The sequence below is a fragment of the Oncorhynchus gorbuscha genome, linkage group LG01 (assembly GCF_021184085.1).
Source record: "Oncorhynchus gorbuscha isolate QuinsamMale2020 ecotype Even-year linkage group LG01, OgorEven_v1.0, whole genome shotgun sequence".
NCBI classification, from domain to species: domain Eukaryota; kingdom Metazoa; phylum Chordata; class Actinopteri; order Salmoniformes; family Salmonidae; genus Oncorhynchus; species Oncorhynchus gorbuscha.
Genome location: NC_060173.1, coordinates 55,513,818 through 55,531,564, shown reverse-complemented (window position 1 = coordinate 55,531,564; position 17,747 = coordinate 55,513,818). Strand labels below are relative to the sequence as shown.

Below are 17,747 nucleotides of genomic sequence, written 5' to 3'. Positions count from 1 at the left end.
CTCTGTCATGGTTTTCATACAGTACACGAAAGGGGTTCAGCTTCTACCGTCTGCTTAACGCTACACATGCCTATCTTTGACCCTCTGCAGAGAATTCTTAAATTCCACCTATCAATTGACGTATTAAGATTTGTTGCAAACACCTTAAATAGATGGTATTGTATACAACAACAACAAAAATATTGGTCATAACATAGGAAAATTGGTAGATTTATGAAGAAGACAATGGTGTAAATCCCTTGAAACAAAGAATTTAGACTTCGAATTTCAGCCTGGAAAGTGACTATTACGTGAAGTGCACAAACTGGTTTTCCCAGCCTCTTCAAGAACATGCCCTCTTTCTGGCCGAGTCTATGAACCACTTGGCCCATATTCAAGTCACAATAAGCAGAAAGTAATATTTATAAGGCAGCAACCTCAGTAACCCCTCTCTTCTTTCAAGCCAGGGTTTGTGTGACTATCATGGTCCACCATGAAGAAAGAGAATAAACAGATAAACTTTTCCAGCTTACAGCCATCCCGCTGGGCACACACTGGTTAAATCAACATTGTTTCAATACCATTTGTCAAAGTATTGTGACGTGGAATCAATGTGGAAAATACAAAAAGTAATCAAACAGTACTTATGTCATCTCATTTCAACCAGCGTTGTAAGCATTGAAATGAGGGTAAAACTTCAACTTCAATACAATGACTTGACCTGAATAACAGATTGATACATCAATCTAATTTCAACATAATCATCAGAACTATGTATACGTTGAAAATGCATTGGAAATTCGACATATTAACATAATATATATATATATATATATAATCCTATGTTCATCCAGGTTAAGTGTGCAAAACATTAGGAATAACTACCTAATATTGAGCTATATCTCCCCCTCTTTTTTACCCTAAATTCTTGACACAAACCAGTGTGCCTGGCACCTACTACCATACCCCTTTCAAAGGCACTTAAATCTTTTGTCTTGCCCATTCACTCTTGGAGTGGCACACAAACACAATCCATGTCTCAATTGTCTCAAGGTTTAAAAAAACATTTTTTAACTTGTCTCCTCCCCTTCATTTACACTGATTGAAGTGGAGTGAACAAGTGATCATAGCTTTCACCTGGTCAGTCTATGTAATGGAAAGACCAGGTGTTCTTAATGTTTTGTACACTAAGTGTATGGAACTGGTTGACATTTTGTGTTGGGGAGTAGCGAACTACATGAAGTTCAACTAGTAATTTAACTACATTTGAAGAAGCTAGCTGGTAGTTGAACTAGTCAAAAAAAAAATATATATATATATATGGGTGAAGTAGGAAATATTTTGGGGGGTTTTCGGCATCAGACCTGCCAAATTCTCACTTGAAACTTACATATTCGATTAAAATGACATATTCCATTAATGTATGACCCCAAAGTGAACTGTTCTTGCAATTTGTAGTCTATGACATTTCAAATTTACATACAATAATGTTTCTGAATTATGTGCTTCGGATATATTGAACTACTTTTTCAAAGTAACCTTAGTTAAGTAAACTATATTTTTCTTAAGGGTAGCTTTCTTAAGGGTAGAATTTTATATTTGATGAGACATATTTAGTTTAACCTAGTCAAATTGTATATTTGAATCAACGTCAGTTTCAACTTCATGTCATCATGAAGAGGTAAATTCAGCATCCTAATTATAAAGCTAATGGTAACTACTTCTATACTACTAAAGATCCAATCAGCCATAGTTGAATGACAGTATACCTAGCGTTGAAATGATGGTAGTCTTTGGGAAAATCAGATGTCAATGTAGCTTACATAATAAACCCAACCTCACTCCAAACTTACTTTCACATGCAGCAAGTGGAAGAAAAGTTAGAGGAGTTACTTTCAACTATTCAAAAGTGTATGGAAGCTGACCAATGTCTAACTGTGTTGACATGATAGGTCCGCTGAATTGAACACTGCTTGTTTCTCAAGCTAAGCAGTGTACATAGAGGAAGGCATCTATCTGTATGGTAGACTTGTTTCACTGAAGTGCATTACCTCTCTGTAGGTGTCAATGTTCAGGCAGGAATCGTTGGATGGGGCTTACTATTTTATTTCAATATACATCTATTTAGGTTGATGGCATGACGTTGAAACAATGATGTTGATTCAAACATACAATTTTACTATCAGCATTGACACAAGTTCAAATAACATATGTCTAATCAAATATGAAATTAAACTTCATTTCAACCACCCAAAGTTGAAGATTTTTTACATTTCTACGTGGAATTTTCAACGCAATTTCCACGTATTTAATTGTTATGATGATTATGTTGAAATTAGACTGATGTAACAACCTGTTAATCAGGTTAAGTCTCTGTAGTTAAGTTGAAGTTTTACCCTAATTTCAATGATGTAAACTTTGTTCAAATCCAATGTATTTTCCACGTCACAATACATTGACAAATTACATTTAAACAACCAGTGTGTGTCCAGTGGGATGTCTCGGTTTCCAATAGGATTTTTGACAACCCCTGAAGAGGCCCCGTTGAACTTGGCGGCCATTTCGGATCAAAAGGATAACGTCAGGGCTGATGACAAGCCCAGCCTCTACAGGTTGTCGTACATGTGCAGGGTACGCTCCAGCTGTTGGCCCACGCGCTGGTAGAAGGCGATCTGCTGTTTGATGTAGGCCTGCATCATCTCCTTGAAGTCCACCTCGCGGCGCTGGTGGAAGTGGTTCATCTCAGCCTGTAGAGCAAATCCCACTGTCCGGCAGCGTTTACGCACTCCGTCTGCCTCTTCCTGGTCCATTTTCCCTTCGTCGCTCATCCGCTGACTCTCTTTGACCTTGGCAAACGCACCTGAGGAAAGAGAGAGCAGTTGGTGGTTAGCTAGCTACTGATAAATGAGTGTTACTACCTGTGGAGAGAGAAGTTTGCGGTTAGCTAGCTACTGATAAATGAGTGTTACTACCTGTGGAGAGAGAAGTTTGCGGTTAGCTAGCTACCGATACAATAGAAATGCTATGACCTGTGGAGAGAGCAGTTAGCAAGCTACCGATACAATGCATATGCTATGACTTGTGGGCTAGCTAGCTACCGATACAAGGGAAATGCTACTACTACCAGTGCATGCGTGTGGACCTAGCATGACCTGTATAAGACAATGACACCTTGAAAATCATATTCAGGTTAGACATTTGAATGGCGTTCGAATTTGAGGGCTATGATCAGTAATTGTAAAAAACTTGTACGACTTGTTCATATGCTATTTTATTTATTTAAAGTTTTATTAAGTTTTCTTGTTTTTCAATCAACCAACAAAACACATTCCACATTTACAGATGTGACAGCCTTGAAAAAATAGAAATAAAGAATAATAATAATAATATATTTTTAAAAATAAATAATAATATATAATTATTAAAAAATAAAAATAATATATAACTTGCAGCAGCACTATCAAGGTTCTTATTAGCTATTTCCAGCCTTAGCTGAGACGACGCGCAAATAATTAGTTTTTAGATTTTACAGCACCTTACACAACATGTATCTGCTCATTTCCCTAATCACCCCATTCACTCTGTCCAATTTGAAATATAGTTGAGTAGTGGAGACCAGAATCTATCTAACTGTCTCTGTCTCTTGCGGAGGTCATAAGTGAGCTTTTCAAGAGGGAGAAAGTCAACAATCTGGTCAATCCACATTTTAAATGTCGGAGGGGTATTAGAGGTCCACAATAGAAGAATACATTTCTTAGCAAAGTATGTAATAGTCCTAAGCAAAGTTCATATGTTTTTGAGACATTTTGGAAAACATGACAGCCTTGTGAGACTTTAGCTTCCTCATAGTCTCGTAAAACCTGTCCTTTGCTGAGCTGGAATATTACAGGCGACAAGAGATTGGCAAGATAAGGCACCCTCCAACCTTTAACTTCTTTGGGATAGGGGGCAGCATTTTCACTTTTGGATGAATAGCGTGCCCAGAGTAAACTGCCTCCTACTTAGTCCCAGGCCGTATTCTCTCTTTGTTGTTTCCTTATTAGGATGCCGGTGGGCGGAGTTGGGAGGGTCGTCACAGATGCTAATATATGCATTATTAGTAGTATTGGATAGAAAACACTCTGAAGTTTCTAAAACTGTTTGGATGATGTCTGTGAGTATAACATAACTCATATGGCAGGCAAAAACCTAAGAAAACATCCAAACAGGAAGTCGGAAATCTGAGGTTTGTAGTTTTTGAACTCCCTATCGAATACACAGGGGGATATGGGTCACCTTGCACTTCCTAAGGCTTCCACTCGATGTCAACCGTCTTTAGAGCGTTGTTTCAGGCTTCTACTGTGAAGGGGGGACGGATGAGAGATGTTTGACCAAGGGGTCTGACAGCAGCCTCGTTCTCACTCACGCGCATTTCACATGATAGGTAGCTCTCGTTCCATTGCTCAATGGAATTCTCCGATTGGAACATTATTGAACATTTTTGATAAAAACATCCTAAAGATTTATTCTATACTTAGTTTGACAAGTTTCTACGACCTCTAATATAACTTTTTGAACTTTTCGTCCGACGTTCGGCTGGACCTGAACGTGAGTTTGGATTTGTTTACCAAACACCCTAACAAAAGAAGCTATTTGGACATAAATTATGGACATTATCGAACAAATCAAACATTTATTGTGGAACTGGGATTCCTGGGAGTGTATTCTGATGAAGATCATCAAAGGTAAGTGAATATTTATAATGCTATTTCTGACTAATGTTGACTGCGCAACATGGCAGATATTTCATTTGGCTGGTTTGGGCTTTGAGTGCCGTACTCAGATTATGCTTTTTCCGGAAAGTGTTTTTGAAATCTGACACAGTGGTTGCATTAAAGAGAAGTATATCTAAAGTTCCATGCATAACACTTTAATTTTCATCAACATTTAGAATGAGTATTTCTGTGAACAGATGTGGCTCTCTGCAAAATCACAGCATGTTTTTGAACTACTGAACATAACACACCAATGTAAAATGAGATTTTTGGATATAAATATGCACTTTATCGAACAAAACATACATGTATTGTGTAACATGAAGTCCTATGAGTGTCATCTGATGAAGATCATCAACGGTTAGTGATTAATTTTATGGTGGTTTTTGTGACTCCTCTCTTTGGCTGGAAAAATGGCTGGGTTTTTCTGTGACTTGGTGGTGACCTAACATAATTGTTTGTGGAGCTTTCACTGTAAAGCATTTTTTAAATTAGAATCTGTGGGTGGATTAACGAGAATTGTATATTTAAAATGGTGCCTAATACTTGTATGTTTGAGAAATTTGATTTATGAGATTTCTGTTGATTTGTATTTGGCGCCCTGCAATTTCATTGGCAGAATCTGCTTTAGACCAAATAGAGCATATTACGCCACAGACTTAACTGCAGCAGTAACAGTACACAAATCATGTTACTGTAAGAAACAACAGCTAACACAACTCCCTGAATTCAAAACAGATGTAGCAATTAAATGTTGCTTCCTTCATCAAGCTTTCAAGTGTTCACAATCTTACTACATTACACATGTAGGCTAGGCTTCTCAACGACGGGGCTGTAGTGGAGCAGGTTGAGAGCTTCAAGTTCCTTGGTGTCCACATCAACAACAAACTAGAATGGTCCAAACACACCAAGACAGTTGTGAAGAGGGCACGACAAAGCCTATTCCCCCTCAGGAAACAAAAAAAAATTGGCATGGGTCCTGAGATCCTCAAAAGGTTCTGCAGCTGCAACATCGAGAGCATGGTTGCATCACTGGCTGTTACGGCAATTGTTCGGCCTCTGACCGCAAGGCACTACAGAGGGTAGTGCGTACGGCCCAGTACATCACTGGGGCTAAGCTGCCTGCCATCCAGGACCTCTACACCAGGCGGTGTCAGAGGAAGGCCCTAAAAATTGTCAAAGACCCCAGCCACCCCAGTCATAGACTGTTCTCTCTACTACCGCATGGCAAGTGATACCGAAGTGCCAAGTCTAGGACAAAAAGGCTTCTCAACAGTTTTTACCCCCAAGCCATAAGACTCCTGAACAAGTAATGAAATGGCTACCCGGACTACTTACATATTGTGCCCTCCCACCCCTCTTTTTTACGCTGCTGCTACTCTCTGTTTATCATATATACATAGTCACTTTAACTATACATTCATGCACATACTACCTCAATTGGGCTGACCAACCAGTGCTCCCGCACATTGGCTAACCGGGCTATCTGCATTGTGTCCCGTCATCCATCACCCGCCAATCTCTCTTTTACGCCACTGCTACTCTCTGTTCATCATATATGCATAGTCACTTTAACCATATCTACCTGCACATACTACCTCAATCAGCCTGACTAACCGGTGTCTGTATGTAGCCTCGCTACTTCTATAGCCTCGCTACTGTATATAGCCTGTCTTTTTACTGTTGTTTTATTTCTTTACCTACCTATTGTTCACCTAATACCCTTTGTGCACTATTGGTTAGAGCCTGTAAGTAAGCATTTCACTCTAAGGTCTACCTGTTGTATTCAGCGCACGTGACAAATAAACTTTGATTTGATAGGCACTAATTTATGTACTCTCTGTCACCTGGAACTGCATGGGAAATGGTCCAGGAACACAAAGTAAAGCACAAAGGATCATTCCCAAGGCCTAGTCAGCCCTTCCCCCTCTAAAGGGCCAGTACTGACTATTGAATGTTTGATAGATACCAGACATAGATACTAGTATTATTCTATCTGAAACGTGATCACTGAAGATAACTCTGATGCTACCTATATGGATGTATGATCTCTGTGGTAACTTGTATCTGTACAGGGTGAACTCTAAACTCTCAACCAATTCTTTCTAGTCAACGTCAACTCATTGCCTCATGCTTGCTTGTATATTTTCATTATCTTTATGAAGTCAGATAAATATTTTAAAGGCAGTGTCACGGTGTGTTCGTAACCGTGGGAAGTGGGAATTTACCACATATGAATGGGGGAAATCCCTTGAACGGCCCTCCAACTGGTCATTACTCGTGAGAAACTCGTCTACCATCCTGAGCACCCACTACTCCCACATGGTGACCTCTGATGTCACCTACTAAGGAAATGCCCTCTATAATAGGGTTGGGATGGATACAGATTTTCATATCATCATACAGTCCTTCTCTCATCTCGGGATTTATGTTATTACCCGTTTAGTACTAAAGGGTTCACCAAAAAGCAAAAAAGCTCATTGGGCGTCTATTACAAGAACGCAAAACAAAATTTGCACACGTAATAGCGAATTTCCAAGGAGGCTGTTAGCAAAATATACAAACGAGGGCAAACAAAAATAAACCAATTGCAAAGACAGGCAATCTAGCTCATAAAGTTATACATATATAGGTGGTAACTACTGAATGTCATTTTTGGTCAGTTTGGACATTCACAAGCGAATGTAAACGAGAGACATTGCGCAAATAAACAATGTTTTGACATATACTTGTCTTTAGCAGGATTCTTTCTCTTCACAACTGGCTACTTATTATTATTTTTATTATTGCAGCTCAATGGGTGTAACTTTTGTTGACAATTTTGATTCCTTTTGGAAGCAAAACACGTTTCATAAGGAGGATGAGATCCACCCAAATCCTTTGGGTGTCTGGATCCTTTCACAGCACTATAAGGCTGCGTTGAGACAATGACCCAAGTCCAGCTCAGTTAATCCCTACCATCGTGTCGCTGAGTCATCATAATGCTTTAGCAAATGTACCTAATTTATATCCCTCTAACTGCCCTGAATACCTCTGCTGATCCTACAGCTATTGCATGCAGCAATCATATGCTTTTGAACCAGATTTATGCTGTTAGCACTTAGACGGTGTGCCCTATTAGGAAGTACATTATGTGCAGCTCACCCTGCACTAACATAAATAAAATGAGAATATCTACTCTGATAATCTTTAAGCAATGAAAACAATCAAGCATCCTAGAAAAGTTATCAAAATAGCTCACGTTAACATATGAAACAAGGTTCATTAAAATAATAACTTGCTACCGACTGATATTGCCAACTAATTTAATAATTTTTTCATTGGCAAGATTAGCAAATTTAGGCATGACATGCCAGCAACAAATGCTGACACAACAAATCCAAATATATCTGACCAAATTATGAAAGACAAGAATTGTAATTTTGAATTCCGTAAAGAGAATGTGGAAGAGGCAAAATTTTTTGACAACAATGACAAGCCACAGGGGTCTGACAAAATGGAAGATTTTGGAAGATGACTGCTGATAATAGTGTACGATATTGCCACTCCTATTTGCCATATCTTCAATTTAAGCCTACTAGAAAGTGTGTGCCCTCAGGCCTGAAGGGAAGCAAAAGTCATTCCGCTACCTAAAAATAGTAAAGCCCCATTTACTGGCTCAAATAGCCGACCAATCAGCCTGTTTACAAACCCTTAGATACGTTTTGGACCAGATACAATGCTATTTTACAGTAAACAAATTGACAACAGACTTTCAGCACACTTATAGGGAAGGACATTCAACAATCTAGCCAAATAGCATTGCACTTCTGTTGTCATCTGATGAAAATGAAGTTATTTTCTGCAGAATGTGTTGCACAAATGTATATATATGTATATATACTGTGAAGGAAACTATAGATGCACATCCCAGATCACTCTATTGAAGCAAAAAAAAAAACTGTTGACTTTCAATATAAAACGTGACCCCTGTCAATACACAGCTAAACTCATATGCTCCGGCTTTCTCCCGTTGTGCTATTTACAAACAAACACATGACTGGTTCAACTGTTCTGGGGAACGATGGTAAGCTTCATAATGTGACAGGTGAAATGAAGAAACCGATCTGCTTTATCTCCTAATGCATTGCACAAGTTGACTACAGGCATTTACTTAAAAAGTAGCTACAAATATAAAAATATATTGAAAAACTTCTAAGAAATAGTTTCAACGGTATTGAGGGTATTGAAAAACCATGCAATGGCTATTTCCAAATTCCTATGTATAGGGTATATACGGTATACCGCCCAAACCTATTCTATAACAGCATTTCCTTAAATGCAACATCAAAAAAAAATGTAATTAACTATTTAACTCTATAATTGTTTACAAGCATGATAGCTGTATTTTTTGTTTATGATTCACGCAGCTTGTTGGCCATTAGTAGAGCTGAGCAATTATTGCTTTTTGAGGTTGGTTTGGTTTCGGTCAAAAAAAATCAATTTTGGTTTTGATAAAAAAAAATTCTAAACATTAAATGCACTATGCATTATGTGGGTTGAATGCTGTAACAACACAGAATAAAACCATTTTTAAAAGTCCCATGATGTTAGTGACTGCCCATTACTGCTTATCACTTATTAACCATAATTTATTCACTTTATTACTTTGTTTTACTTCAATATTTTAGCTGTTGTGTATTTTACATTTGTTTTTTTGATGACTTTATTATTTCATTCAAGTCATCATCTCATCTCTATAGAGCTACTGCCTGTGCTGCTTGACAAAATCACTATTTTTGTCACGATGTGCGCAACTGGTTGAAGGTAAGTCAGGTGCAGGAGAGCAGAGATGGGTGATAACAGGCGCACTGTATTCATGCCCATGGAAAACAGCGATAACGGCCAAAGTACACAAACAGTACAATAAACAAAACACACGGGTCAAACACATACCCGGCGCAAACCGGCCTGATGTGAACCACACGTAACAAACAAACAATTCCACACACAGACATGGGGGGGGGGGGACAGAGAGTAATATACATTAGTCGCTCAGCGGCAGCCAATCGTCTTTTTCAATGAGTTCAAATCACATGAATGCATCCAACTGGCATTTATGATTTCACAACTTGTAAATTCCCACCTCCCACATGGTTACAAATGCAGCATCAAAGTAGAAACTTGAGAGGCCCAACATAACAATCCTGTCACAACAAACAATGCCAGGAACATTGTGAATGCTGAACATTGTGAATGGCATCTCATTGTCCTGCTGTACCAAACCCAACCGTGACCCTAAAACCGCAATATGTGCACAATGTGTTTGGTGAACTTTTACATCCCTACCGTCAATACTTTATTTTATTTTATTAAGCTTACCGGTAGTCCCCAGTCACATGTTATGTACAAGCACACAACAATAAGAGACCGGAGCTTTGTTGTGCAGCACACACCAGGTGATATAGTTACAGTATGAAATTCACAACTAAGTGTTTGCCAGCTAGATATCTTATAACCTAATTATTAAGTTAACGGTCTAAAATGTGCTAAATGTTCTGCAGTTGTGAATTTGGTTGCTAACTTAGTAGCTAGTTATCTTTCTAAGTGGTTAGCTTCTTGCAATCAAGCTCCTGTTGGCAACAGCAGACTCTCCTGGTTTGAGAGCCTTTATGTCTAATATTTGTTTTGTGCATGTAGCAAACTGTGAGTAGCATTGTAGTTACTTGTATAACTTTATGAACTGACATGTCTGTAGTGCAAATAGTTTATGTCAGAGGAGATTGTATTTTCTCACTGAGTTCCCTGAATTCCTATCGGACCTTGTAGTCATTGCAGATAATATTCTAATCTTTGGTGACTTTAATATTCACATGGAAAAGTCCACAGACCCACTCCAAAAGGCTTTCGGAGCCATCATTGACTCAGTGGGTTTTGTCCAACATGTCTCTGGACCCACTCACTGTCACAGTCATACGCTGGACCTAGTTTTGTCCCATGGAATAAATGTTGTGGATCTTAATGTTTTTCCTCATAATCCTGGACTATCGGACCACCATTTTATTACGTTTGCAATTGCAACAAATAATCTGCTCAGACCCCAACCAAGGAACATCAAAAGTCGTGCTATAAATTCACAGACAACACAAAGATTCCTTGATGCCCTTCCAGACTCCCTCTGCCTACCCAAGGACGCCAGAGGACAAAAATCCGTTAACCACCTAACTGTGGATCTCAATTTAACCTTGCGCAATACCCTAGATGAAGTTGCACCCCTAAAAACTAAAAAAATGTCTCATAAGAAACTAGCTCCCTGGTACACAGAAAATACACGAGCTCTGAAGCAAGCTTCCAGAAAATTGGAACGGAAATGGCGCCACACCAAACTGGAAGTCTTCCGACTAGCTTGGAAGGACGGTACCGTGCAGTACCGAAGAGCCCTTACTGCTGCTCGATCATCCTATTTTTCTAACTTAATTGAGGAAAATAAGAACAATCCGAAATTCCTTTTTGATACTGTGGCAAAGCTAACTAAAAAGCAGCATTCCCCAAGAGAAGATGACTTTCACTTTAGCAGTGATAAATTCATGAACTTCTTTGAGGAAAAGATTATGATTATTAGAAAGCAAATTACGGACTCCTCTTTAAACCTGCGTATTCCTCCAAACCTCAGTTGTCCTGAGTCTGCACAACTCTGCCAGGACCTAGGATCAAGAGAGACGCTCAAGTGTTTTAGTACTATATCTCTTGACACAATGATCATGGCCTCTAAACCTTCAAGCTGTATACTGGACCCTATTCCAACTAAACTACTGAAAGAGCTGCTTCCTGTGGTTGGCCCTCCTATGTTGAACATAATAAACGGCTCTCTATCCACTGTATGTGTACCAAACTCACTAAAAGTGGCAGTAATAAAGCCTCTCTTGAAAAAGCCAAACCTTGACCCAGAAAATATAAAAAACTATCGGTCTATATCGAATCTTCCATTCCTCTCAATGATTTTAGAGAAGGCTGTTGCGCAGCCTTCCTGAAGACAAACAATGTATACGAAATGCTTCAGTCTGGTTTTAGACCCCATCATAGCACTGAGACGGCACTTGTGAAGGTGGTAAATGACATTTTAATGGCATCGGACCGAGGCTCTGCATCTGTCCTCGTGCTCCTAGACCTTAGTGCTGCTTTTGATACCATCGATCACCACATTCTTTTGGAGAGATTGGAAACCCAAATTGGTCTACACAGACATGTTCTGGCCTGGTTTAGATCTTATCTGTCGGAAAGATATCAGTTTGTCTCTGTGAATGGTTTGTCCTGACAAATCAACTGTAAATTTCGGTGTTCCTCAAGGTTCTGTTTTAGGACCACTATTGTTTTCACTATATATTTTACCTCTTGGGGATGTTATTCGAAAACATAATGTAAACTTTCACTGATATGCGGATGACACACAGCTGTACATTTCAATGAAACATGGCGAAGCCCCAAAATTGCCCTCGCTAGAAGCATGTGTTTCAGACATAAGGAAGTGGATGGCTGCAAACTTTCTACTATTAAACTCGGACAAAACAGAGATGCTTGTTCTAGGTCCCAAGAAACAAAGAGATCTTCTGTTGAATCTGACAATTAATCTTAATGGTTGTACAGTCGTCTCAAATAAAACTGTGAAGGACCTCGGCGTTACTCTAGACCCTGATCTCTCTTTTGAAGAACATATCAAGACCATTTCGAGGACAGCTTTTTTCCATCTATGTAAGATTGCAAAAATCAGAAACTTTCTGTCCAAAAATGATGCAGAAAAATTAATCAATGCTTTTGTCACTTCTAGGTTAGACTACTGCAATGCTCTATTTTCCGGCTACCTCGATAAAGCACTAAATAAACTTCAGTTAGTGCTAAATACGGCTGCTAGAATCCTGACTAGAAGCAAAAAAATTGATCATATTACTCCAGTGCTAGCCTACCTACACTGGCTTCCTGTCAAGGCAAGGGCTGATTTCAAGGTTTTACTGCTAAACTACAAAGCATTACATGGGCTTGCTCCTACTTATCTCTCTGATTTGGTCCTGCCGTACATACCTACACGTACGCTACGGTCACAAGACGCAGGCCTCCTAATTGTCCCTAGAATTTCTAAGCAAACAGCTGGAGGCAGGGCTTTCTCCTATAGAGCTCCATTTTTATGGAATGGTCTGCCTACCCATGTGAGAGACGCAGACTCGGTCTCAATCTTTAAGTCTTTACTTAAGACTCAGGGGGTCATATGATTGAACGGAAAGGCTCTGGAGCAACGAACCACCCTTGCTGTTTCTGCCTGGCCGGTTCCCCTCTTTCCACTGGGATTCTCTGCCTCTAACCCTATTACAGGGGCTGAGTCACTGGCTTACTAGGGCTCTTTCATACCATCCCTAGGAGGGGTGCGTCACTTGAGTGGGTTGAGTCACTGATGTGATCTTCCTTTCTGGGTTGGCTATACTCGGCCTGTAGGCTATACTCGGCCTTGTCTCAGGATGGTAAGTTGGTGGTTGAAGATATATCTCTAGTGGTGTGGGGGCTGTGCTTTGGCAAAGTGGGTGGGGTTATATCCTTCCTGTTTGGCCCTGTCCGGGGGTGTCATCGGATGGGGACACAGTGTCTCCTGACCCCTCCTGTCTCAGCCTCCAGTATTTATGCTGCAGTAGTTTATGTGTCGGGGGGCTAGGGTCAGTTTGTTATATCTGGAGTACTTCTCCTGTCCTATTCGGTGTCCTGTGTGAATTTAAGTATGCTCTCTCTAATTATCTCTTTCTTTCTCTCTCTCGGAGGACCTGAGCCCTAGGACCATGCCTCAGGACTACCTGACATGATGACTTCTTGCTGTCCCCAATCCACCTGGCCGTGATGCTGCTCCAGTTTCAACTGTTCTGCCTGTGATTATTATTACTTGACCATGCTGGTCATTTATGAACATTTGAACATCTTGGTCATGTTCTGTTATAGTCTCCACCCGGCACAGCCAGAAGAGGACTGGCCACCCCACATAGCCTGGTTCCTCTCTAGGTTTCTTCCTAGGTTTTGGCCTTTCTAGGGAGTTTTTCCTAGCCACCGTGCTTCTACACCTGCATTGCTTGCTGTTTGGGATTTTAGGCTGGATTCCTGTACAGCACTTTGAGATATCAGCTGATGTACGAAGGGCTATATAAATAGATTTGATTTGATTTCGTGCACTTTTTAGCATTGCTAGCCTTCGTATTGAAAATAGCGCCACTTGTGTTCAGTGTCGGTATGAAGGTATGACAATCTGGATACCGCCCAACCCTAGTTTCTATCGAAATCCAGGCTGCAGTCTGAGTAAGCATGTAGGGAACTTTATTGCTGTTCCAGGGGCAGGGCTGTACTGACGAGTCTGTGGCTCTGACCAAGAATAATGTATTGGAGGGGGTGTTTCCAAATGTCCTTATGCCATGTCCCTTAAGAATAAAAGAATGGAATGTGGATCTTACGCAATGGTCTGTTTCCCTGTGTATATGTTATAACGTACATAACATATGAAAATATTGTATCTGTCCATTACGTACATGGGGCATTTCAGAACCTACACTGTGATTGATGTGCTAAATAAATACAATTAGTAATAGTGGTAGTCATCATAGTAGTAATGGTAGTTGTAGAAAATTGGTATCTCTTTACTCATGTCAATCCACTGAAATAAATGCTTACTAATAAATGTCCCAATGGCCTAGAAAGTCACCACTAGATTTGTTTATTTAGTCCAACCAGATGGCTTTCCTCAGCTACTGTACCACCACTTGTGACCATTCTAAGTTGTGGAGAGAATTGAGCTATATTATAAGTCACAGTGAGAGTGAAACTGGTATGCTAACCATGCTATGCAATTGAGGAAGAGTGACAGAAAGAGAGAAGGGGGAATAGATAAGAGGAGAGAGGGCGAGAGGGGTGGGGGGCAGAAGAGATTAATTGTGAACACAACCACTCTGGTGAATTAAACACAGGAATCTCCAGTACAATTTTGTGCATTCTCCTTTCCCACACAGGCCTCCAGACTTCTACCATTTAGGGACAGTTCAATATCTATTTGGGGGTAGTCCAAATAGGGGAGGATTGTTAAAAATAAATTCCTTTCGGGAGGGTTGTTGGACCCTTTGACTTGGCTGTGCGAGTAAAACATTTTTTTGGTCGCATCGGTGTGAGCTGCACATTCTACATGGTCACCTCACTCAAAGCATCTAATTGTTTTAGGAGGCTAAAAACAAGATTTGGTCATACAGTAAAGTGCATTCTCCTATAATGTCTGCACTGCTGCTGTACCTGTTTCGCAGGGGCCTGGATGCTGTGATGAGTGAGCCACTCTCAATGGCTCTCCCACTGTGCTCCGGGAGAAAAAAATGAGAAAAAAATCAAGAAGAAAAACCCCAGCTATCCTGTGTAATACTTGTTGTAAGAGTTGAAGAGAGGGGGTTCTCAGCTTTCTGTAGGTATACGTTTTATGTTTCAACTCAATTTTGAGCTCTATTGCAACTATTTTTGCAACCAACATATTTTATATGGCTTTGAGATACAGAGCGCACCAAATGCGCATTGGCCATTGCGAGTGCATGGGCCTCATTGGGTAGTAGGCTAAGACTGCTACGTTTTTTTAGGACATTACATTTACTGTTATATTAATACATGGCTACTACCAGTGGGTATTATATTTAGAATAACGATATAGCTAATGTGTTTTGAGTTTCCACTTACTCAGGTTGTGAATTAAATCTGCCTATGATATTCATTCACATAAAGATGTAGGCAAATTCATGTTTATTGAACTAAAACATATCTATTAGGGCTGTCCCCAATTGAAAAAGATCTTGGTCGACTGAGTTGTCCTAATCTTTCGACTAATTGATTGGTCTAAATGTTTCAAATGATTTTTCCCATATATAAACAGACACACCCTATGTGTTTGAATAATAAAATCAACTACATATGCACTGAGCTTGTCTGATGCTTTATGCACACACAAATGACTCAAGAAAGAGCCTGATGATCACACTGTGTTAAAAAAAATTCCAGCGCATGCCTGTGTGACTGAAGCACGTTGTCTCACTCTCTTCGATACTGCAGCGAAACGGCACCAAAGCACAGCATGTGTTTATTGAACTGTCTGTGCTGAAGCTGCAAAATAATTTCAGTCATTTATTAGTCTCTTTTTCTAACTGAAAAGTTATGTTACCGAAATCCCTAATTTGTTTACGAAAAACATGACCTATTCCCTCAACCCTGCTCTCTTTATGTGGATCAAGTAAGCGTCGCAGGTGACCAATAGGGCCTGACCTATCATAATCACATCATAAATTGGTTACAAAAAACTCAGAACACAGTAATGACGAAAGCTAAATGGATGAGGAGAACATGAAAAAGAAACTTGAAACGGGCAAATGTTTACTGGTTGCTCAGGAGGGAAAGGGGAAGTCAGATCTGTGGAAGACATTTGACGTAGTTGTGGAAACTAGGGATGCACGATATATCGGTGAACATATTGGAATTAGCCAATATTAGCTAAAAATGCCAACATCGGTATCAGCCAGATGTCTAGTTTAAAGGCGATGCTAACTTTTTTAGGATAGAGGGCAGCATTCGGAATTTTGGATGAAAAGCGTGTCCGAATTAAACTGCCTGCTACTCAGGCCCAGATATGCATATAATTGGTTTGGATAGAAACACTCTAAAGTTTCCAAAACTGTTAGAATAATGTCTGTGAGTATAACAGAACTGATATGGCAGGTGAAAACCTGAGGTAAATCCATCCAGGAAGTGCCATTATTTTGAAATGGCTGTTTATCCAATGAAAGCCTATCCACCATTTAACTTAATTGGGATAGGGGGCAGTATTTTCACTTCCGGATGAAAAGCGTGTCCGAAGTAAACTGCCTGCTACTCAGGCCCAGAAGCTAAGATATGCATATTATTAGAAGATTTGGATAGAAAACACTCTGACGTTTTTAAAACAGTTCGAATGATTTCTTTGAGTATAACATAACTTATTTGGCAGGCGAAACCCCGAGGACAAACCATTCAGACATTTTTTTGAGGTCACTCTCTTTTCAATGAGTTTTCATTGGGAATACAGATTTCTTAGGGACTTGCTTGCAGTTCCTATCGCTTCCACTGGATGTGGAGGTTTTTCCTTTGAGAAATGAAGAAGTAGCACTGTTCAGAACGAGGGTAGAGAGAAGTGTACTCTTTGTTAGAGGCATGTGACCTGAAAGCTTGCTACACTTTGTTTTCCTCCGGTATTGAACACAGTTCATCCCGTCTTAAATCTGATCGATTATTTATGTAAAAAAATACCTAAAGATGTATTAGGAAAGTTGTTTGAAATGTTTGGACAAATATTACAGATAACAGGGCCTCCCGGGTGGCCAGTGGTTAACGGCGCTGTACTGCAGCGCCAGCTGTGCCAACAGAGACCCTGGGTTCGTTGTCCGTGTTAGGGAGGGTTTGGCCGTGACTAATCTACTTGACTGCTGACTGTTTGTAATGTTTTGTTTGCTGAGCGCTGTCCTCAGATAATCGCATGGTTAGCTTTCGCCGTAAAGCCTTTTTGAAATCTGACACGGCGGCTGGATTAACAAGTTAAGCTTTATTTTGATGTGTTGCACTTGTGATTTCATGAAAGTTAAATATTTATAGAAATTTCATTTGAATTTGGCACACTGCAATTTCACCAGAATTTGTCGAGATGGGACGCTAGCGTCTCACTGACCCATATGAAGTTAAAAACCGATGTCAAAGCTGCCGTGCATACCTATATGATGTTATTATGCCATGTAAAATGTTGCGCTATACGTGCAACACAGCATTACTAACCTAGCCCACACAATGTCTGCTGTGTGGATCGAGGAGTCAACAAGTCAAGCAGTCATTTGAAAGAGTAAGAAAATTGAATCAAAACAACTCCAAGTCAAAATCCATTAAAGCCAAGATAATGGAATTCATTGCCCTTGACTGTCGTGGGTGATGTTGGCTTTCGCAGATCGTTGGCTTTCGCCGATC

At 39.9% G+C, this 17,747-nt stretch overlaps 1 protein-coding gene across 1 annotated transcript in view; it reads right to left on the bottom strand.

The window, feature by feature from the left end:
* Positions 1-1,044: 1,044 nt before the first annotated feature.
* snx33 (sorting nexin 33) overlaps positions 1,045-17,747 on the bottom strand; it is a 38,914-nt gene continuing 22,211 nt past the window's right edge. Inside the window, exon 2 of the mRNA XM_046357385.1 lies at positions 1,045-2,839. Coding sequence (XP_046213341.1) covers positions 2,586-2,839 — 254 coding nt within the window. The 3' untranslated portion in view covers positions 1,045-2,585. The remainder of the gene's footprint in view (positions 2,840-17,747) is intronic.